Source organism: Cynocephalus volans, chromosome 1, assembly GCF_027409185.1.
Source record: "Cynocephalus volans isolate mCynVol1 chromosome 1, mCynVol1.pri, whole genome shotgun sequence".
Classification (NCBI taxonomy): Eukaryota; Metazoa; Chordata; class Mammalia; order Dermoptera; family Cynocephalidae; genus Cynocephalus; species Cynocephalus volans.
This window is the reverse complement of record NC_084460.1, coordinates 96,516,222-96,539,799: the sequence shown is the minus strand read 5'-3', so window position 1 is coordinate 96,539,799 and position 23,578 is coordinate 96,516,222. Positions and strand designations below refer to the sequence as shown.

Here is a 23,578-nt window from a genome sequence, read left to right as displayed (position 1 = left end):
TTGTATATATTTAGCCAAACCAGAACTTCCCTCCTTCACCCCCATCTTTGAATTTCCAATCAAGGTCTCTTTCTACAAGACACAACAATATAGGTTTTAGAGACTTGTTGAATTATAATAAGGGCTGCTCAAGTTTGCATGAAATTCTGTCTTAGCATTTCCCACGTAGCCACCCGGCTTCTTGATAGCAGCTGTAGGACAGAACCCAGCTTAAGTGTCTTCCCCTTGGCACAGTCCATTCTCAGAAAGCCCAAGACCTTGGAAGGGGCCAGGGATGAACTTGAGGTCATGTTGCTTATTTCCCTCCCCCACATCAGGTGCTCCTTAGTTACAGGGACCAGCCTAATCCATCTTCACATTTTCCTTCCTTGCGTGTAACACATGGTGGATGCCCAGTCAATGTTTGTGATTTGCAGTCATAAATGAACATGCGTGGAAGAGTTGCTGGTATGAGAGCCCTTCCAGTTTAGGAATGGAAGAGAGATTATTTCTACATCAGGCAATACAGACCTTTCATCTAGCTCTGATGACAGTGCTCAAGGCTTAAATCTCAGGATTTTACATGAAAAATAACATCTATATGAACTATTCTTCCCTGGGTACTGAGGTGCAACGACTTGTGTTATTAAATGTCAAAATGAAATAGAATCAGTTTTCTTAACAAAAAGGAGAGAAGTATAATTCCAGCACTTCGGGTATTTTTGGGAATGGATATATTAATCAATTTCCTTTCGAGGCATGTACGTCACTACACCTCAAGTAAAGTCCTGACCAAAACCTCATATCTCAAAGGGGTGGTGTGCATTTTGCTTAGGATATGGACGAATATCTTACTGTTCTTTTTGTAACTACCTATTTTCCTTTTCTGTAACTTTCTTGCCTGGACAATAAATGCTGAGAGAAAACCCTGATTCTAGGTTACTTTCCAAGAATTCTTCTCCCTTGAAGGATTTGTCTGGAATTAACCCTTTTCGGACCTCTCACTGCTCAGTTGAAATGGGCTTTGAGTAATCCTTTGCATCTCTGTCACCCTGGGGGAGAGGTGACAAGATATGCCTACAGAGGAATACAGAAAGGTTATGCTGTCATAAAAGTATTTATAAATCTGTATATTGAAATGATTGGGAAATACCCTAAATTTTCTTTAGAAAATACTTAAAGTTGCTTATTTCACATGATGTTCTTCCTCTCCATATATTTATTACAGCTAAGAATCATTTTTTTTCCCTCTGAATAAGCATTCCCAAGCCAATCTCCCCTGAATGTCTCCTCACTTACCCAAGTTAATAAATTTAGATGAGGGAAATGTTGGCATTTATTCAATATGGTGTTTCTTTTTCTCTCTTGTTTATGATTAAGTGCTTTCATTCCATGTTAATTTACAAGCTAGGAATTCTTTAAAATGTCAAACAGGAAATCAAATAAGAGGTTATTTAGGATAACCGAGGCTCACACAGAGCTAGTTGACTTGTTTTCATCTGCTATGTCGAAGCCTGGATTCAAAGTGTGTCCTAGGGTTTTATTTGACCAAACTAATAAGTTTTTGTACCCCTTTTCTTCATTTCTAGCCCCTCTGCTTTTGCTCTGTCTGAAGTTAACATGTCACTGAAAAACGAGCCAAGGGTAAATACCTCTGCACTGCAGAAAATCGCTGCTGACATGAGTAACTTGATAGACAATCTGGACACGCGGGAACTCCACTTTGAGGGAGAGGAGGTGGAGTATGATGTGTCTCCCAGTGATCCCAAGATACAGGAAGGTACAGACTGCTGAAATGGTGGGAGGGAGAAATAGCTCATCAGGGTTGGTTGGCAGAACACACATTTGAAATAACTAGCACATGATCGATTTTCCTTGCACTTGTAACACTGGGCTGAGATCGCCTCATAAGAGGCTTACTTGTTTTAACACATCATAATTCTTAAAAGGATGCCTAGAAAAGGCAGGTTATGCTAATGTCACATATTGCAATAACTTTATGTACTTATTTATTTTTTAGTGTATATCCCTTTCTCTGCTATATATAACACTCAAGGATTTAAGGAGCCTAATGTACAGACGTACCTCTCCGGCTGTCCAATAAAAGCACAAGTTCTGGAAGTGGAACGCTTCACATCCACTACAAGGGTCAGAGCATTTATGGACTCACTTTTTACTTGTCAATATATATATGAATTAATAATACATCGACTTCCCTTTTCCTTCCTTCTGGCTGTGACCATGTTTTTAGGTTTGGGGGTTGTATTTTTTTTTTTTTTCTTTTTGCTGTTGTTGTTCATCTCTCACCTCCAAGTCCCTTTCGCCTCTCCAGGTTTTGCTTCCTTTCTGTTTAATCTTTATTCTCATACTTCTCTTTTCCCATTCTGGACAATGCTCTTTTTTCTTCTCTTTCTTCTTTTTTAAGGCATTTAAGGCAATTTATCAGTTTAATACATTTCAAAGTGCCTCTTCTAGTTCTCCTGTCTCCCCAATTTTCTGTTTTATTTGTACTCTTGGGGCATAATCCATTCCACCTAGAATGTCAGATATAAGTCAAGGAAAAGTTTAGCTTTCCTTTTGCTTGTTTAGCAAGAACATGGTGGTGCTACTTGGTTTTTGAAGAAAAACAAGTGAGGATGCTGGATTGGCTGGTGCCATTACCCTACACTACTGCTGAAAGAATTCTGCTGGCAGACCCTGCCTCTCTGATCTGTTCCCAGAACCCCATCCTGTAGTCTCCATTCACACTTTTGCATTGAACACTGAAAAAGCTTTGGAGTAAAATGTCTTCATCAGACGAACTGGACTAGGAAAAGCTGGTAGTATAAATACGTTTACTCTGTTCCTGCCTAGATTTCACAGTTGCCAAGTCTGCCCTGGGGGAACGTTGCTGCGGGGTGGTGGCCTTTGTCCCTTCAGGTTAAGCTCTAGCCATAGCGCGGTAAGGCCACCACTGGCTCCTGCCTCATGAGAAGCATAGGATAACCTTCCACTAGGAGCAGTCTTTGCTTCCCCTTCCTCCTTGTCTTTTGGAGGGTGGCACGTGCAGCCTTGGTTTCCCAATGGTTTTGCCCAGTGTTCTGTCCCAACCTACCTGCATGTGTAGACTCCCAGTTTACACTCACCTTGATGTCTAGCCTTCACTTTAAGCTTTTCCTATGAGCTGTGTTCATGTCTCCTTGATACACCACTGAGCACAACCCACAAAGAAATGTCTCTAAGATGACCTTTGTCTTCTTATTTTGCCTGTCAGGTTTCAGATTGAGAGGAATAACACGTAGGGATTAAATGCACAGATTCTAGAGTAATACCTGTATTTGTGTTGTGTTCTTGAGCAAGTTACTTATCCTCTCTGTTTCTCAGTTTCCTTTTCTGAATAATGGGTATAATAGTGCTTACCTATAGGTTTGTTATGAGGATTTGATAATAATAATACTGTACAGTATTATCCTTATACTGTGCACGTGTACACTGCATACTCATTACTGCAGCAACTTTCTCCACCCATACTTCCTGAACACTGGTAGTGCTACAGGGCAGGGGAGTGGTGTAGACAAGGCTGGACCTTGGAAAGTGTTTCCGAAAGAGAAGAGGAGAAGGCATGCTATGCCATTTGTGAAGATAAAAAGGGCTGAGCTGGTGCTCCTGGCATTCTGTACCTCCCACTGCCCTCTTACCTCCGCCGATTGCCTGTTCACTTCTTATCTTTGTGTACTAGACTCCTGAAGGCTAATGAGGGCCTTTGCTCACTGTCTCCTTTACCTGGTTTCTGGTTTCAGGTGTGTGTGTGTGTGCATGTTTTTGTGTGTGTGCGCACTTGTGTGCATGCCTGTGTTGGAGGGATAAGATTTGTAGGAGTTTGTCATCAGTGTGATTACAAATTTGTCTTATATAATTTACCAGGTGAACATTTAAGAGAATAGTATTTCTACAATCACTTGTTTTTGAAAAATTTTTGCTTAAGTACTTACACAAAATAGGTAGGCTGGACTTAAGTATACTTCCATGTTACTTATTAACTGGCTATGGTGCATTGACAACTTTTGGAATTTTTGTTACCTAAAATACCAACCATTTTTATTTATCACTGTAGGTACCAAGTATCAATCTTTACACTATTGAGTTAACACATGGGGAATTTAAATGGCAAGTAAAGAGGAAATTCAAGCACTTTCAAGAATTTCACAGAGAGCTTCTCAAGTACAAAGCCTTTATCCGAATCCCCCTTCCCACCAGAAGGTAACCATTCAGAATTAATTATAAAGTTATCCCAGTATACAAATTGGACAGAAAGTGTATTTTATTCATATTAAAGGTTAACTAGTCTATCATTGTTAGATATTTCCTGTTAAATAAGCTCTTTTAAAAATAAGCCATCTCACAAAGGATATTATGAGAGTAATTGCCAAAGAATAATCTAATAAATGTTTGCATCGTGTGTGTGTGTGTGTGTGTGTGTGCGCGTATGTGTGTTTTAGACACACATTTAGAAGACAAAACGTCAGAAGGGAGGAGCCTCGAGAGATGCCCAGTTTGCCCCGTTCATCTGAAAACATGGTTAGAGAAGAACAGTTTTTCAGCAGAAGGGTAAGTCCTTTCACTGTTCTGTTGTTTTGAACATAATTTTGCAGCGTTGTAAAGAATAGCATCTACCAAGGGGCAAGGTAGGACTGGCTGCAACTTTTCTCACCTACTGACTGATCGCCTAGGCTGATTTAGCTTCTCTTGAACTAGTTAGGCGTCACCTTCTCCCCTAGGCCATGGAGAGGGTTGCATTTTCCTAGAAGAGGAAGAGTGGTTTTTGTTAGGAGTTACATCATGAAGAAGCTGTCCTCCCTGCTGGAACCTCCCTAGGTTTGTTGTGAGTCAAAGATTGAGTTCATTGTTGTGGGTTTTGAGATCTACCCTTTTGCATGCGGTGGGTGGAAGATTATTTTTTTTATTAGAAGATTAACAGGTAATTTGTTAATTTCTGTCAGTTCTGTTTTGTGATCTGAAACTTTTATGTTTCAAAGGGGATGTTTGATTTTTCCTTTTTAGTTATCTTGTTTAAAATCTTTTTAGGAGTCTGGACTAAATATTTTCTAAAATACCTAGACATATAAAGTTATACAGTTTTGAGTAACTGTGTGCACATGTATGAGTCCAAGTAAAAATGATTATGGCTATTAACAGTTAGTCATTCAGCAAAAAGATGCTGGATTTTATATCATGGTCAATATGATTGACATATGTTGCTCTACTGCCTAAGCCTATATCCCCACCGTACCCCCCATACACATACACACCCATTTTAACATATTTGAAATCAGGATACATCTTACTAGAAAGTCTTTTTTTTAAACTTTTCACCTTTTTTTCCCTGAAAACCTATTTAAAAATGGTAGTGTATCTTCCGGTAAATTCAGTGTTAGAATTTTTAAAATACACGTTTTGGTAAAATCAGCAAATGTTTTAAAACTACCTACTATGGGCAACTCCTATTCTAATATAAAATTCAGGGCTTGTCAGCAGTTTATAGAAGATCTAAGAATGTGGAAAGTTAAATAGCAAGAAGAGATTTAAATAATAGTTCAAGAGAACTATGGAAATAACACCCTAATGCTGTTAAGGATTCCTTGCTCAGTGGTAACATAAATAAATAATTGACTAACTTATAGAAGTTAAGATGAAATGATGATCTCGTCATTGTCACTGCTTAAATTTTTTTTATAAATATGACCACGTTAATGCTTATCTAAAATATTTACATTACAGAAACAACTGGAAGATTACTTGACAAAGATACTAAAAATGCCCATGTATAGAAACTATCATGCCACGGTAAGTATTATTCAGTGATTTGAATTTTGAAGTAATTTATAAAATAGTAAACTATCAGCTAAATTTTTGATCATTTTATTTACTCAGGTGTTATATCCATATCTATATTATTCCTTGAATTAAAATAAATTAAATGAATACAAAATTGATTTGACAGCAAGGATCCAGTGTATGGTGACATGATGCTATTTTTAAAATTTTGAATAGAATTTAATATGTTTATAGCAATAGATTTAAATGAACTTGAAATGCTACTACAGGCTAGATTATCTAGAAATCAACCCTCATCTCTCCTCAGACTTCCAGAATAATTCCAAAAAGCATGTCCAGCTCCTGTGACAAATCATTGAGTAGTAAGTGATGAAAACAGCAGAGCAGAGTTGAACTCCCAAAGATAATGTGGGCATACTGCAATCGCCATCTGAGTGGCCTGTGATACCTGTAAAAAGCCTGTCTTTCCACGTGAAAGTGAGGATGGGGAAAAGCTAGGGAAAGAAAAAACTCTTGAGGAATACAACAAAGGAGAGAAGACACAGTGGAGCTTAGAAGCAGCCACAGAGATGAAACTTGGGAGGCTCACACCCGGCAAGCAGGAGGGAGTGGGCTTTACAGTGTCAGCAGATGATGAGCTCTGCCCTCTTGGAAGCCCTTGAAGGTGGGGTGTTTGTAAAGGGTTAGCTTCCATCTATCCAGAAGTCTGGATAACTGAGAATGCACTGGATTATTGTATTTATGTCTGCAAGTATGTAGGACACTACTGTAATACAGTTTATACATATGCAGATATAAATATGATAATTCAGTTCTGCAGAACTTAAGAGTAGCAGCAGTTGTGTTTTGCCCTGTGGTTTACAGTACGGCATCACATAAACACAAAAGCAGAGAGAAGGAAGCCCTCTTTGTATTTAGGGGAGGAAGCGAGAGCGCCTGGGCCCTGCTGGGTTTCTCAGTGGCAGGAGCTGCCCTTCTGCTGTCTGGCAGCCTATTGTTTGGAGGTTGGTCCAAATAGGCATCCAGCTGATCCCCTTTACACACAACTGATCTGGGGCTGGGCCATGGCCCATCTTCTGCAGCAGCTTGCACTGGAATGTTCAGTGGACTTGGAGGAGCTTCTATAGCTTCATAATCCTGGAGAAGTGTTTTCTCAGGGAAACCAGCAATTTGGTTTCAACCAGAGGATCTCAGGAGAAGGATGATGGGAGGGGTTTCTTCCTTTCTAGGACTTGGGAATGGGTATGGTTGAAATAACATAACAAATAAGGACGATACTGCTGTTGTTACTAACAATTCTTCCTCCTATTCCGTTCTCTGAAATCAGCCATGCTGTTTAATGTAACAAAGAATTGTTTAAATGTGTACTAGTACCCAAATGCAATAATTTTCCATTTCTTTTACTTTTTTGCCTGCCCGTGACTTTACTTTTACTATTTCTTTTGGCTTTATAACCGTACTTGGTGAATTCAGTCTTCTCTTTCCATGTATATTATTATATTTTAGATTCTAAGGTTGACTAAAGAATGTTTACATTTTTAAAATGTTCATTTAAATTACTTTTCCAGTCATAAAAATCTTTTCAAAGTTAAGCCATATTGTATTTAGAAATTCCAGCATGCCTAGGGCCGGCCCATGGCTCACTCGGGAGAGTGCAGTGCTGATGACACCAAGGCCGTGGGTTCGGATCCTTTATAGGGATGGCCAGTTGGCTCACTGGCTGAGCGTGGTGCTGACAACACCAAGCCAAAGGTTAAGATCCCCTTACTGGTCATCTTTAAAAAAAAAAAAAAAAGAAATTCCAGAGTGCCTTATAAACCTTTCCTTTGGAAGGCAAGACCTAGTTAACAACTGACTGAATGTATTATCCTCCTCATTTTTGATGGCTACTGAGATTATCCCCTCCAAGAGCTGAATTCTCCAAAATGATTCAAGCACAGGATTCGATTTGTTATACACTAATTCTCTAACATCATTTTTCCTTCATACTAACTGTAATACGTCCTAAAGATTAGATTTCCAAGCCTCCACCTCATATTTGTGAAATTAGATTGGCATCTATGTGTTTCCTTCCATAATGGTGAGAAACATTAAAAGTCCCATCTGCTAAAAGCATATTAAAATTTATTTTTACAAATACATGTAATAAATTTGTACTTTTGTAAGTATTAAATAAGCCTATTTTAAGTTAATTCACGTTCTTAACCATATAGAATCATGGATTTTAGGGCAAGGGACTGGATAAAATATGTCCTTAATTTCTCCAGGACCATCCAGATCTGTATTTGGAATCTGTACTTTTAATAAATAGCTCAGGTGATTCTTACCATCAGGAGAGTTTGAGAACTAAACTAAAATGCTTTGAGATGTCTTGGTAAAGTTGGACCCCTTTACAGAGTGGAGATAGATTTATTATGGTATTTGTGTAGTAGGATTTTTGCAGAAGGAATTGGGTTTAGGCTTCAAAGCACTGACTGTTTAGCTTCCTTAAATGGCCTTTGAAATTAGACATGCACAGTTCTTTCCTCTACTTTTACATCTGTTGGGTTCATACTCAGACAACTACCTTTTCTTCCATGATTATAATGACTTCCTTTGTTTTTAATTCCTTTTTTCCTCCTTGTGGTTCTGAAAAGCAGAGCATCCTAATGTTTTAGTGAACTCAGCATCAGATAGTTCCCTAGGAGATTATGGGTAATTCATTTAGTTTTCTTTCCTCCTTTGTAAAATGTGAACAAACATATCTCACCTTTCCTCTAGGTATAAATATGTGAGAAAAAAAAAAATAGCACTATCTAACCGAGTGGTACAATAACACAAACAATCTCAAACAGAAAATCCTTGTGTGTTCTGAAGTTATAATAGTGCTGCCTGTACCGTAGAAACCATAATCTGGGCATTTTGCTTAGAAATATATTTTCTTATCTTTCTCTAGGGATTTCTTATTGTTCTCTTATCTTATCTAGAGAAAGATAAAAATGCTTATCTTTCAGGGGATTAAAAAGAAAAGGAATAAGGAGCAGTTAAGTGTACTTCTTTTCTTACTTAAGACTAAAATCTGGAAATGCGCAATTTCTGAGAGAAGGGTCCTAAGCTGATAGGATCATATCCCTAACTTGAAGTAAATCATTTGACTTCTGTGACTCAAACTTCTTCTCTCTAAGATGGTGATTAGATTGAAATCCTGATTAAAAACTGCCCGCAGATCCATCATCTCCGGGATTGTTCGCCTCCCCCTTGTTTTGTAGGGTGGATAACTTTGACTTGAACGGGGAGCAGGGAAAGAATAACGACTTAGGCAGTGTCTCCACTCCCACTGAGAACAGCTGCGCTGCCGTCAACAGCTGAGTCTGCAAATCGGGGGACGCATTTTCTTCTCACGATTGAGTCTTGGAGTCAGGAGAGGCCCGAGGCCTTGGCCCAGCCTCCCAGTTTCCTCCATAGATTAGAAGTCCACTTTGTTTCCTGCAGTTATGTTTTTGTTTTTTAAAAAAATTTTTTTTTGCAGTTGTGTTTTTTTACCTGGAAGGCAGCCTTTCCTGGAGTCCCTGAGCCTATCTCTTATCGTCCTTGTGTCTGATATTTTCCCGCTTGGCTGCTCGCTTGAATTTTTGCTACCTGAGGAATAAGGGGGGCCTCTGAAAGTCATCCTCTTCTTGTAATACCAAGATGGGTGAAAAGGGCAGTGTGTACATAACTGCTGGGAAGCTTCCAGGGTGCATTACCCCTAGGGTTTGCTGCTTCTCTCTTGGCATGGAAACCTTTTTTGCTTCTCTGTTTTTCTAACTATTTCAGCATCCAATGGATAAGTCACACTGGAACTTTTTACTTGAGACCGCTTTTCACCTGGGGCCAAGAACATGACTTATTTATTTATTTTTGTATTTTAATTTTAATTAATTTATTTTTTATTTTAATTTATCAATATATAATGTTGATTTTCGTGTCCCTTTACCAATTCCTCTTTCCCCCTCCCTCTTCTCCCTTCCTGCCATCAACATCATATCTGCAAGAACATGATTTAATTGCATTTTTCACAAGTTCCTTTGCCAAACAACAAAAACAAAAAGGTATTGATTAGTACATTACTGAAGAGATCAGTGGAATAAGCCCTATGGAGTATTGTCAGGTTAAATTGATCTTTAGTTCTTATTCCTGAGATTAACCTGCCCAAGTGGAGAATGGAATTCTTATCACTGAGGATGCACTGAGAAGCGTGGACAACAAAATCTTTGTCAAATTTCAATTTTTACTAATTAGGTTTGCCTCTCATTTGCCCTTGACACGTTTCCTTTCAATTTGATAAATCTGTTTTAGAACAACATTTACTGCCAGAGATTTTTTTCTCTGCAATAGGGCTGGCTTCTCCTTGAAATCTCTGGTTAGATTAAACTTTACTAAGCCATTAGGATAAATTAAATTTCATATTAATGTGCAATTTTTAATTTTCTACATTACTAATATATGCTTTTTTATTTAAATGAAATTCTTTACACTTAGCAATTTTGTTATATTTTAAAATGATGATTTCTGAATTATTTCAGATATTTCTGTTGTCAGCTACTTGATAAGAGCTATGTGAATAAGAAAAGATCCAGATATTAGATAAGTGGTTTCCTTGATTTTTGTTTTCTATTTCCTGTTCTCCCATTCAAAGTCTGTGACTTGGCAATAAATTAGTTATACCTGTGTAGTAGTTTCTTCAGAGGTAAACTAAGTTTGACATTCTCTGTCTGCTCCCCAGAAATAAAGTGAGAAATTATAGTTTAGGATCTTCACACATTTTAGATTCTATGGTTGACAGTCTGAATGTCATTTCTAATAACCCATGGGTTACTCCATTTTCCAATTGGAAAACATTTCCACAAATCAGATAAAAAATGCATGGTACTAAATCACCACGTTTTATATAAGAAATGAAATGTAAAGACCTTGACTTTTTAAATCCTTATTTTAAGAATGCTGTGCGAAGGGCCAACCCGTGGCTCACTTGGGAGAGTGTGGTGCTGACACCACCAAGTCAAGGGTTAAGATCCTCTTACCTGTCATCTTTTTTTTTTTTTTAAAAAAAGAATGCTGTGCGAAGGTAGGTTTGATTTGGGATTTTAAAAGATATTTAAGACATTTTAAATTTTACAGACCTATTTTCCACAAATGACCCCAACAAAAGAAAAAAAACAAAAGCATTTACTTGAAACTCACAAGGACTGACCACTCTGAGATATTTGTGATTTTTTTTCACAAGATTAATATTAGATTTTTCCAATCACATATAAAACTGTTATATTTCATTTTGTTAATCCCATTTGCAAGCCCAGATCAAATGCCACTTCCTCTGTGATATCCCATCAGCTAGGAAGTAGTCACCCTCCTGCTGTTTATAACTCTGTATCTACTTTCACATGTAATTGGTTTTCTTCCCGCAGAATTTTGTTGAATTTGAGGGTTTTCCACATCTGGTCTCCCCTCTGTCTGCTTCCCAATACTGGGAGAATATCTTTTTTATTTTTGTTTTTTTTTCAGTTTAATAGAGGCTGTTTATTTTTATGGTCTAAAGACCATTGGCAGTTCCAGACTTACTGTTGGCTGCTTTAAAAAAAAAAAAAATTGTAAATTGGAAACAATAGAAGGTCTAACTCTAGGTGTTTCAAGGATTACTTGAGGTCAAAGTCCTGCATATGCTAAGCATCCCATAATGTTGATTGTTTTTCTTTTGTGCTTCTACTTTTGCATCCAGCCCCCACCTACCTAGAATATGCAAGAAAATCAATTTGAGTGAGATAAATTTGTTGAATAACCTTTTGCTTGTGCAGCTTAGTTTTGAAGGTACTGACTTTGGTCTGTCTTCGTATTGAATCTACCCATTGATAATTATGTGATCTTTGACAACTTATTTAACTTCTCTAAACTAGGAGCTGGCAAACTAGGGCCCATGGGCCAAATCAAGCCCACTGCCTGTTTTGTGTGTTCCATTAGCTAAGAATTGTTTTTATATTTTTAAGTGGTTGAAAAAAATCAAAGGAAGAATATTATTTTGTGACACATGAAAATTATATCCTATTCATATTTTAGTATCCATAAGTAAAGTTTACTTGAACACAACCACACTCATTCAGTTATGTATTGTCTATGGCTTCTTTTATGCTGCAATGGCAGAGTTGAGCAGTTGCAACAGAAACTATGGCCCACAAAGCCCCAAATATTTACTGTCCAGCTCTTTGCAGGAAAAATTTGCCTATCCCTGCTTTAAACCTCAATTTCCTCTTCTGTACAATGGGACAAATAGCCCTGGCTTCAAAAGGGTTTGAGATAGTGCATGAAAAATGATTAGTACAGTGCCAGCACATAATAAGCATTCAGTAAATGTTAGTCACAGCTGTTATCAGAGTATTTATAGTTTTTAATCTTCTTGTAATTTATACAGTGAAGGTGGGCCTAAAATTCTCTTTCAATTCATTGAAAAATAATTCTTTCTGTTATGTCCAATGTTCAGCAACCTCCCCAGTCTCTCATCAATTTGCATTGCCTTTTAATCTTCCACTACCCTCCTTCACCTTATTGACTATAGCCCAACTGTTCATCCTGTCTCCTTCTTATACTTTCTCTGTTCTATTCCCCTTCATCTCCCGTTTCACATGCCCAAGTCTAGTCCATCTTCAAGAACCAGTACCAATATCACTCCCATCTTGTATTCTGTAATTATTTGTGTGTACACTATGCCACACAACCTGCTCCCCTCACAACAAAAGCAAACACAAAAGAACATTGAGAGTAAACTCCTTCCACAACCTTCTTGGGCATGATGTCTTAGGGCAGACATCACTCTCTCGGTTGTGTCTTAATTATGTATGTACTTCTAATGTGCACTCTTTCAGGGCAATACCATTGTTATTGATCTGTGTAGTTTGTAGGGTACACCAGTTTATACACCTAACAGTACTTAATATGTGTTTTTTAATGTATAAATTTTGTTATATTTGCTTTCTAAAGTGTGGATTTTTGGCCTCTTTTCAGACAGAATTCCTTGATATAAGCCAGCTATCTTTCATCCATGATCTGGGACCAAAGGGCATGTAAGTTGCAGTGGACCTTTAGGGGAAGTGTGAAAAGCTGATAAGTGTTAGCATTTGATTTAGTGCATGTCATGGTGATGGAGCCCGCCTGCTAGCTTTACTGCTAGCTTCTCTTCTCCCCAGAAGAGTAAGAGCAGCTGAGGGGAATCTATCTATACAAAACAGGGCATCTCCTACAATCAGCAGTGGTGGGAACTGCTCCACTGTCTTTCTCATGTGCTTATTAGTAGAGTCCCTAACCCAAGAGTGGGAGTGTTCAATACACGTAGCGAGTATGATGTGTGGGAGAATGCATTAAAGATCAAATATATAAGATACCTCCGTCCAATTACGTATACAAGTTTACTATTTATCACTCATTTTGATGACTATTTAAAAATAATACTGTGTAAAATATATCCCGTATAACAGATGGAAATCTACTTAATAATTATTTTCCTTCACGAGAGTAGTTTGATAATAGAAAGTTTAACTTTTTAATTTTAGCTCTTTCAGAGCATTGTTAGTAGTTGTTTTAAATTTTTTTCCTTTTGTTTAGCCATTGTTATTGCTCTTTCTTGTCACATCTTTCAAAATCAAGATCTTACCACCTTAAAAGCTATAGTAGCCTTTCCCTACTTCCTTGGGCATGGCTCAGTTGCTAGAACTGACTGCAAAGGGATGCAGAAATGCTCGGGAATCTGTGGTGGGCCCCACCCTGGCATGGTCTCCATGGCACCTGAACCATCCCCTTGCAGGCATTTGGAAATGTGCAGGGTCTTTTTTAGGTTGTCATAGTGACTGGAGGGAACACTTAGCATTTAGAGCCAGGAGCCAGGATGCTTATGGTCCTGCATTGTACACAACAGAATTTTGCTGCTCCAAATGCCAACAGGGCTACATCAGACCAAAGAGCTTTTAAGATTAGCTGCTATAGTCCTGGGGCCCATAAGGGGACCCTAGGTATGGAGCTGGGAACCGGACCCCCCCTCCCACAACCAGGCACACCACACCAGTGCCTCACGTCTGCCCGTGGACCTGAGGCATGGAGAAGGGGACCAGAACCCCCTCCCACAACGAGGGTACCCTGTACCAGTGCCTCAGGGCCCACCTGGGGACCCGGGGTATGGAGCTTGGGACTGGAGCCCCCTCCCACAACAAGGCACACCATGCCAGTGCCTTGGGACCCACTCGGTGACTGAGGGCATGGAACTGGGGATCAGACACTCTCCACAACCAGGCATACTGCCAGCACCACAGAGCAGGCCAAAAACATCTCCTCCATGTGGGTGGCCCATCACAGCCACCACAATAACCATGGCTGCCGTGAAGTCAGCTAGATGCCATAACCACCACACAGATGGTCCACCAGCCACTGGATTGAGTTGATACAAGGAGAGTCACCAGCAGAGATAAAGAAAGAAAGAGGATGTCTCCCTCCACAGAGCCCATTTCATAGTGATGGAAGAGACATCTGCTCTATGATAGTATTGGGGGACCTGATCACACCTCTTAGCATTGGACAGATCATTTGGGTGGCAGATCAACAAAGTAACCATTATTCTTTCAGAGAGAGAGAAGAAATCTAAGGTGATTAGAGGGGGGAGGAGGAGAGGAAGGGTAATGGGGAGGGATTGGACGAGGGGCATAAAGAATAATTACAATTTGTAACAATAAATATGCTAATAATATTGATTCAATCAACATATCTCAATGTTGAAACCCAAAAATATGTATAATCAATTTTGATTCAATAAAAAAAAAAAAAAAAAAAGATTAGCTGCTATAGTACCCAGAGGGGAAGGAGGAAAGTGTTGGGAGGAAAGTCGTGTGAAAATGAGGCTATTTATTTAGTCCTGAGGGGTGAGACTGGACAAGCTAAGTGTGAGTTGGAAATTTGAAGATGATAGGGTTAATTTGATGTCTCTTTCAGAGAAGGTATGATAATGAAAAGATCCGGGGGACACAGAATACCAGGTTTAAATTGCTGTGGTCAGGGAAGAGCCTGCTACCGATGGTCAAAAAGGTAGGACCTATGGGTTTTGTGTTTGTTTTAGTAAACTGGGTATATGGGGGAGCTTTTCATACTAGTTTTAAATTATAAGTAAATTATAAATCTTTTGAAAGCCATGGAAGAGCAAATTTTTAATTGTATTTTAAATTTCACATCCCAGCATCCATTTAAATATTCTACCAAAAACTAGACTTGTAGGCAGAGTATACAGATTATATTATATACATAAAAACCCAGTGGATCATAGGACTTGCAAATTAGCCAAAGAAGGTACAAAATGACCAATGAGCATATGAAAAGGTGTTCAACATCACTAGTCCTTAGGGCAATGTATATTAAAACTACAACAAGATACAATTTTACTAGGATGGTTATAATCAAAAAGATGGACAATAACAAGTGTTGACAAGGATGTAGAGAAATTGGAACCCTCATACATTGCTGGTTGGAAAACAGTCTGGCGGTTCTTTAAAATGTTGAACATAGAGTTACCATATGCCCCAGCAATTCTACTCCTAGATATTTGCCCGAGAAAATCGAAAAAAACTTCTGTACCAAAACTTGTAAACAAACGTCCATAGCAGCATTATTCATGATAGCCAATAAAGTGTAAACAATTCAAATGTCCATCAATTGATGAATGGATAAACAAAATGTGGTATATCCATACAGTGGAATATTGTTCAGCCATGAAGAGGACTAAGGACTACTGATGGGTATGGGCTTTCTTTTTGGGGTGACAAAAAGAAATTAAGTGAACATGATGGTTGCACGACTCCATGGATATACTAAAAACCACTGAACTGAACACTTAAAAAAAATAAAAAATAAAAATTGGTCAGACATCAGGGATGAGAATTTTAGACCTAATATTTGTAAAAAAATGTATATTATAAGTGTGATATAGATAGAGATCTTTAATTCATATCTTATGTCTTAAACTAAAGACTGCTTGTGGAGAAGTAGTCTCATCTAACTCTTGTGTCCTGCAAGTTTTGCACATAATAGACAATAACTATTTGTTGCAATAAAAATGTACTGGGATTTTTAAAAACCGTTAAAATGCTGTTAAGAAATCAGATATAAATGTTTTATATCTACATATAATATTTCCCTCAACTTGAAAATGATATATGAGTTCATGTGTATATATGGAATTGAGCTATGCATGTATTCAAAATATATAATATTAAAACTGTGATCTACATTTAAACATATTTATTTAAAATATACTATCAGCAAAAATACCATTAAATTGGACTTTTATTTTCTGGGCTTTGAAAGGAGAGAAGAAATTACAAAACAAAGATTAGAAGATTAAACTAAAGAAAATTGAAAATCTGTTACAGAAAGAATTTTACTGAAATGAAAAGGGAATTAAAATGCTAGAAAAAGTATTTGCTTTCAGATAAACTTCTCGAACTTGTATAAACTCAGGGTATAAGTAATATCACAGGAAATGCAGACTCTGCTTAAGGTATCTTCTCATCCTAATTATACAGAACCCAGGCATTACTCAAACCAAATGCCCAGCAGGGACAGGATGGGGTGTAAGCCAGCCTGTCACTGATACTTGCTCATACCATGCCGCTTCTGGAGGCTGGTCCTCCCAGCGCACTGGGGCCCTTGTGTTGATTCCTTCTGACCATTCTTTCCCAGTCACTAACTTTGCCTAAGTCAGCTACTATGTGCTATCCACAGCGTTTCAGACTTTAAGCACCAGTGGTTCTTTGACCATTGACTCTCTGGGCTGCCAGAGCACTCCTCTGCCTGTGTGCAGAGTAGGTTGCAAGTGTCAACAGCCCCCAGGAGCAGCTCTCAGCCAAGAGCTGACTCCCTCCCCATCCTCCTTCACCCGTCATTTGGGACAATTCTGCAATGTGCTCTGCTCTGTCTCCCAGAGCTCTCCAGTAGGCTTGCAGCCCGGTTGCCCGTAATAAAGTGCATGAAAATACATCCCTTGTGGCTCCCTTCCTTGCTCTTTCTTCCTGTCCTTCCCTACTTTAGGGAAGTGCTTAGTGCTTTCTGGCCCCTCCCTAATAAGCTCCTTTGTGAACTACTTTATACACTTACATCCTCATCTCAGAATTTACTTCTGGGGCAACCTAACCTAAGGCATTTACTCAAGGAATGGAAGCCTTGGTCTGGTTCATTTAGACATTTCCTGAGTGCCTAATGTATACCAGGTTGCGTTCTAGCCGCTGTGAAAATAGCAGTGACTCTGCTCTCGTGGAGCTCTGTTGGAGGGGAAAGGCAGGCAGTACTAAGTGGATAACTTATGTATGTTATGTAAATTTAGGTGCTGATAAGAGCTTTGAAGGTGGGGGGGAGGGAGCAAATGGGATAGTGAGGAATTTGAGGACTAAAGAGAGTGACTTTAGCTCCAGGAGTCAAGGAAGGGCTCACTGAGGACCCGCCTTTTGAGTTATAACCTCTATGACAAGCAGCAGCCAGGAAAGATGAGGGAAGACTTTGTTACACAAAAGAATGCCACCTCTCTTTTATTAAACTTGAGATTAAATCATGCTTCAATCAGGGCAATCTAAAAAGATATGATCCTCCTTGGAATGAAATGTGTCATCAGTTTAAATTGTGTAAATCTTTCCATGATATTAAAGCCTTGGTTCCATATTAATATTTCCTGAGTCACATATATAGGATTTGAAATATCATCATATTAGATGATATTAGACATCATATTAGATGATAAAGTGTCACTGACAAATTAGCATAGAAAGTTTCTCACAGTAGAAGACTCTTGGTGTCTAAATGGTTACTTTTAAAGGCAACTGCTATGGGGTAAATGTGTTCCTGTGTTGGAAACTGTAACTGTTAAGAGGGTGGGAATTCAGAATATGGTATTTAAAAGGTGAGGTCTTTGAGAAGTGATTGGATCATGAGGATTCTGTCCTTATGAATCAATTAATCCATTCATGAGTTGTCACGGGTATGGACTGGGCTTTATCAGAAGAGCACACGAAAGAGCTCTTGCCATCCATGCCATGTGATTGCCTGTGTCACCACGGGACTCTGTAGAGAGTTCCCACCCAGAAGGCCTCACCAGATGTGCGCCCTTGACTGTGGACCTCCCAGCCTCCAAAATTGTAAGAAATAAATTCTGTTTCTTTATAAGTTACCCAGTTTCAGGTATTCTGTTATAAATGACAGAAAACAAACTAATACAGTGACCTCATTCATAATTCATTTTGTTCTTTTGTATCCGTAAAAAAAATTCTCATAGCTTTCTTATTCTATATTAACAAATTGAGGTAAGGCAAACAGGGCAATTAAACTTTCAACCAAGTTTCAGAGACTAGAAAAAAGAAAGAAAAAGAAAAGCACACAAGAAATTTCCTTTCACAATGTAAAACATCTGCTTAAACAGCCTATTACTGAGCTACTTCTCTACACCTGGTAGTAGGCTAGATGTTAAGTTTCTCATCTAATAATGCCTTAAGGGAAACAGATGTATAATGTTAAGAAATAAATTTAGCATTTACTTTGCTATGAGTTATACCAAGAATTAAAATTTTTAGATAGTGACAATATCTAAATAGTTTCATTTACTCTCTGGGACCCATTCACGTGACCATTACTCAGGGAGAATGGTGGCTATGCCTGAAGACTTGCTCTGGGCTGCCAGAGATTATTCTAGGCCCTGGGCACATAGGAGTGGACATAACAGCCACGTTCCCTTTTCTCATGGATCTTACTCCCTAGTGCAAGAGACAGTCAATAAACAAGCAGACAAATAAATAAATCCAGATAGTGATCGGTGCTGTGAAGAAGATAAAGCAGGACAACATGAAAGAGTGGAGTTGGTGGGGTGGCTGAGGACAGCTTTCTAGATCAAGTAGCCTCCCTCTAGAGGAATGTTTAAGCAGAGGTTTGATTGACAAGATCATGGGAGGATCTGGAAGAAACAATTTCTAGCCAGAGGAATAGCAAATGTAGAGGCCCCAAGAAGAACAAACTTAACAAATCAGAAGAACAGTCAGATCAGCACGGTGGGAAATAACAGTAGGACATGAGGCTGAGAAGGGGAGGGACAGCTCAAGCAGGCCAGTGCCCTGGGTCTGGGCCACACTGTCTGCTGCATAGTTTGCATCAAAGGCCAGGCTGGGAGAAGGGACCGTAGCTAAGGAGGGAACTTTAACAGATATGTGGTCCATCTACTATATTTTAGCTTTAACCAAGTTTTATCAACAGGCAGCTACATTTCTGAACTCATAACTCAGCCCCATCAGAATCATTGAGTTTACCCTTTGATATCATGACCTTGGTATCTATATTGAGGATTGTTATAAGAATTCTTATAAAATGTATAATTTCTGCATTTGTAGAAAACTGTTGTTGAGAATATTATCCATTATTTTGTTCAGTTGCCTTTATGTTAGGTCCCCAATGAGAAACTCCCTTTCAAATTTAGTTTGGGAGGAGAACACCTTTATTTCTTTAATTTATTAATTCGACAAGAGAAACCAGGAAGCTCAAACTCACACTGGCATGTCGTCTCTGTGATTATGTTAGCTTTTGTGGTTAGGTATTTGCTTTCTGTGACCTTCATGTTTATCCTTTTATTAACCATATCACATGTATGCCCTTTAGTGTAAGTTATCCTAAATCTATCCTACCCCCCTTTTATTGGGAAGGAGATAGCCTATGTCTTAAAAACCTAATTAATGAAATGATACTATGTGGAAATTAATATAGATTTGTCTCTATTCAATTCCAAATTATAAAGCCACTAAAATGCAATGTGATTAGCAAATTAAGTAAAGATTTACTATAGAATTATTTTAAATACTGAGCTCCCATGCTACATTTACAATGTTACTTAATTTATATTTAGGTATTCCAACCTTTCTATTTCATATGGAATCACCTAGTGTTTTACTTTGTCTTATGAGTGATTTTATGTTCATTGTTACCTTTTTCAGCTATCAGCTGATTCACTTCATCACTATACAACTACAGATAAATATGAATACATAGTAGCATGATCAAGTTACCATTTGCACTCACTTTAAATGGATCCCATCTCTGCTCTCTTGCTCTTCCCCTTGTCTTGCCTGTCATCCACATCTTTACTACTCAAAGTGTGGTCCTAGAATGGCCATCACCTATGAGCTTGTTAGAAATGCAAAGTCTCAGGCCTGCCCCACTGAATCAGAATCTGCATTTTAACAGGATCCCCAGGTGATGTATATGCACATTGGAAGGTGAGAAGAGCTATTCTGTATTACTGCAGTAGCTTGCTAACCTGCCACACTATGTCCTTCATTCTTTCTTAATAAAACATAGTTCCAGTGATATTATTGTCTTTTGCCTTGCCAGGGCATGAGGCGTTCCTTATTTAATAAGCATATTGGTATTTTTGTTAAAAACACGGATTCTCAGGCCTCTTTAAAGGTCCTGGGGTGGAGCCTGGGGATTTGGTATTCTTTTTTTTTTTTTTTTTTTTTTGTCGTTTTCGTGACCGTCACTCAGCCAGTGAGTGCACCGGCATTGCACCGGCCATTCCTATATAGGATCCGAACCCGCGGCATTGCTGCGCTCCCAGCGCTGCACTCTCCCAAGTGCGCCACGGGCTCGGCCCCGGATTTGGTATTCTTACAAGCATCCTGAGAGATTCTGATTATCAGACAAGGTTAGGAAACACTGGTTCCATGATACAAAGCCAGCCTCCTCAACCTGGTTTCCAGACCCTCCTCAGTGTGGCCTTTGCCCATCTCCCCCACTCTTTCCTCTCTTGCTGTACTCCCTGTGACCCTGGCCACACCAAACTGTTCTCCCAACACATGCAGCATTTCCACACCTTAGTGCCTTTGGCAACTCTTTCCTCCACGGGGTTTGTACACCTTGACCCTCCCGGCTTCAGGGACCCTTCCTGGCCTCGCTCCAACACTCCCTCTTCAAGAGAACGCCACTGGCTTGTCCTCTTAGTTGGAACTAAGGACACCTTCTTCCTTGTACCCATCCCTTTTTTTTTTTTTTTTTTTTTGTCTTTTTGTGACCGGCTGCACCGCGCTCAGCCAGCGAGCGAACCGGCCATCCCTACATAGGATCCGAACCCGCGGCGGGAGCACTGCCGCGCTCCCAGCGCTGCACTCTCCTGAGTGCGCCACAGGGTCCGCCCAGTACCCATCCCTTTTTGCTTTTCTCTTTTAGTATCTATTCCAGGCGGCTGAGAATTATCAGTGTGTGCTCCCACTAACCTGGTAAGCTCCTTTGAGAGCTTCTGACTTATCTTTGTGCTATTTCCACCTCTTCCCTAAACCCAGCTGTCCTTTTACATTATGAAGCTCTTAAATGTATATTGAATTGGATGGAAATACTTTCGGAGATGCCTGTGTGCCATTGAGCATCATTTATTAAATGTCCTTAAAACTACAAATGATTTGAAATGAACAACAGAATATTGGCTGCTTACTGGATTTTTTAAAGGGCATTTTACTTACTGGTTGATTTATTTGCCTCTTTCATGATAGTTTATGTTAGCAAACACCAACCCATTACATTCTTCCAGTGACGGGCTCCTTTGTACACTCTGTGAGCACTACCTGCCAATATGAGGGACATTGTTCCAGGTTTTGCCATTATTGTTTAAAGAGCTAGTGAATTATTTTTAATTGTTTGGTGCCAATACTACGTAGAAAAACATAATAGAAATGTTTTGTTTGTTTGTTCGTTTGTTTCATAGTGATTTTTAAGAATAAATTCTCTTCATAAAAAGTGAAATTATGTTTGTGGTCTGCTAGAGTGTTTTACTTAAGACTTGCCATAATAATTTGTTCTTTTTGTTTTCATAATTCAATACAACTTTAAAAATACTTGTTACCTCCTTACAGGTGGTTAATAGTGAAAGATTCCTTTTTATTGTACATGAAACCAGACAGTGGTGCTATTGCCTTTGTCCTGCTGGTAGACAAAGAATTCAAAATTAAGGTGGGAAAGAAGGAAACAGAAACGAAATATGGACTCCGAATTGATAATCTCTCAAGGTAGAAATTTCAAATATTTCTTCCAAAATCTCATAAAAAGAAACTATTTTTCTCTCAACCTTAAGGGAGGAGGTAAAATAATTTCAATGTTAAAAATGTATTTAGAACTCATCCTCAATCAAAAGTAATTAATACTTTTTCCTTGTATATATTTTTAGGAATAGAATATCCTGTGTGCAGCAGAGTCAGAATAAACGTGTAGTGTGTTCCTATTCTAACAAAATTTACTACTCAATTTATCAATTTACCCAACAGATAAAGGGTGATAGTTCATATTTTTAAAAAATAGAATAAAATTTTGCTTTATAAATTAGCATGCTTTAATTAACAAAACACCTAAAAAGTGACCTGATTTACAAAAATTCTGTTTACATACAGATTTTAAGAAAGATAGCTTGAAAGGATATTCAAGTGTGTGTTTATTATAGATTTTATTAGTGAGTCCATGTATGTTGATGTATACCTCTTCCATTGTCCTCCTCATGGCCTACTGCAGCCCTAGGTCTGTAGTAAGTACCTTTATGCATGTTTGCATGAGTGAATGAATGAAATTTTATTTTTGATATATTGAATATTTTTAGAAATCCTACCAAAAAATTTTAAAAGACCTATTTTTTGCCTAAACTTCTCAATTTATGTTTACTATACTACTAAATAAAACAGGGCATGTTTAATTCTTACATTTGTTTTAAGAGAGAACACAGAGTGACCCTTCTTTTCCACATTTTGCTTTTCTTTAAAGGACACTTATTTTAAAATGCAACAGCTATAGACATGCTCGATGGTGGGGAGGGGCCATAGAAGAATTCATCCAGAAACACGGCACCAACTTTCTCAAAGATCATCGATTTGGGTCATATGCTGCTATCCAAGAGAACACTTTAGCTAAATGGTAAGATATTTTTGCTCTGAGACAGTCAAGGTAGTCATGGCATCTGATAGTATAGTGGCCTAAGTTCTTCTGGAACTGATTTTCAAAAGTGTGAACAGATATTATGCATCATACTTATTAACAAGGACCTTTCTTTCTGAGGCAGTTATGGGACCACCTGATCATAGATTAGGTTTTCAATTTTTGTTTTTAAGATTTTTCATAGTGACCTTAGCTAACTTTAGATTTTGAAGTTTGATTTTTAAAGGTAACTTCCTACATTTTCTTTTTCTTTTTCTTTTTTGTGGCTGGCAGTATGGCAATCCAAACCCTTGACCTTGGTATTACCAGTACCGCACTCTCTCAAGTGAGCTAACTGCTAGCCCCATACATATTCTTAATGATGCAAGTGGAAAGTTTATTTATCATTAGCCATAATTTAAGAAAAAGCATTTACATGCTAGATATTTAAGTAAAATTATGCTTGGCATGTTTTTCTACCCATGGATTGGAAACTGGTCTATTTTCAGTCTCAGAGAAAAGCCATGTGTGAGCTCAATAGGATAGACTTCACCTGGCCCCATATGCTGATGAGGTTCAGTGAATTTGTTCCCTAAGCAGAGAAAAATCAGGCTGCTTACATCTATCTACTTACTGCCCTTCCTGGATAGTAGACAGCAGGTGGTATTTTCAATCCTTGTTTTTCAGTTACACAAAGTAAACTGGTGATTATGTAGAGGTTCTAGGCAGTAGTTTCCATGTTTTGCTTTAGCACAGGATATGTTTCTTTTCTTTCCTTTCTTTCTTTCTTTTTTTATTTTTGTAAAACAAAAATAGAACAAAA

The 23,578-nt window shown here is 38.5% G+C and overlaps 1 protein-coding gene across 2 annotated transcripts in view; it reads left to right on the top strand.

The window, feature by feature from the left end:
* The first annotated feature begins 1,581 nt into the window (after positions 1–1,581).
* PLD1 (phospholipase D1) overlaps positions 1,582–23,578 on the top strand; it is a 128,271-nt gene continuing 106,274 nt past the window's right edge. The window contains exons 1-9 of one of the 2 annotated variants that reach the window (XM_063097591.1): positions 1,582–1,759; positions 2,000–2,127; positions 4,073–4,218; positions 4,458–4,566; positions 5,737–5,802; positions 12,808–12,866; positions 14,779–14,871; positions 21,711–21,863; positions 22,606–22,755. In XM_063097591.1, coding sequence (XP_062953661.1) covers positions 1,600–1,759; positions 2,000–2,127; positions 4,073–4,218; positions 4,458–4,566; positions 5,737–5,802; positions 12,808–12,866; positions 14,779–14,871; positions 21,711–21,863; positions 22,606–22,755 — 1,064 coding nt within the window. In that variant the 5' untranslated portion in view covers positions 1,582–1,599. The remainder of the gene's footprint in view (positions 1,760–1,999; positions 2,128–4,072; positions 4,219–4,457; positions 4,567–5,736; positions 5,803–12,807; positions 12,867–14,778; positions 14,872–21,710; positions 21,864–22,605; positions 22,756–23,578) is intronic. The other variant, XM_063097581.1, reaches the window with a different exon arrangement.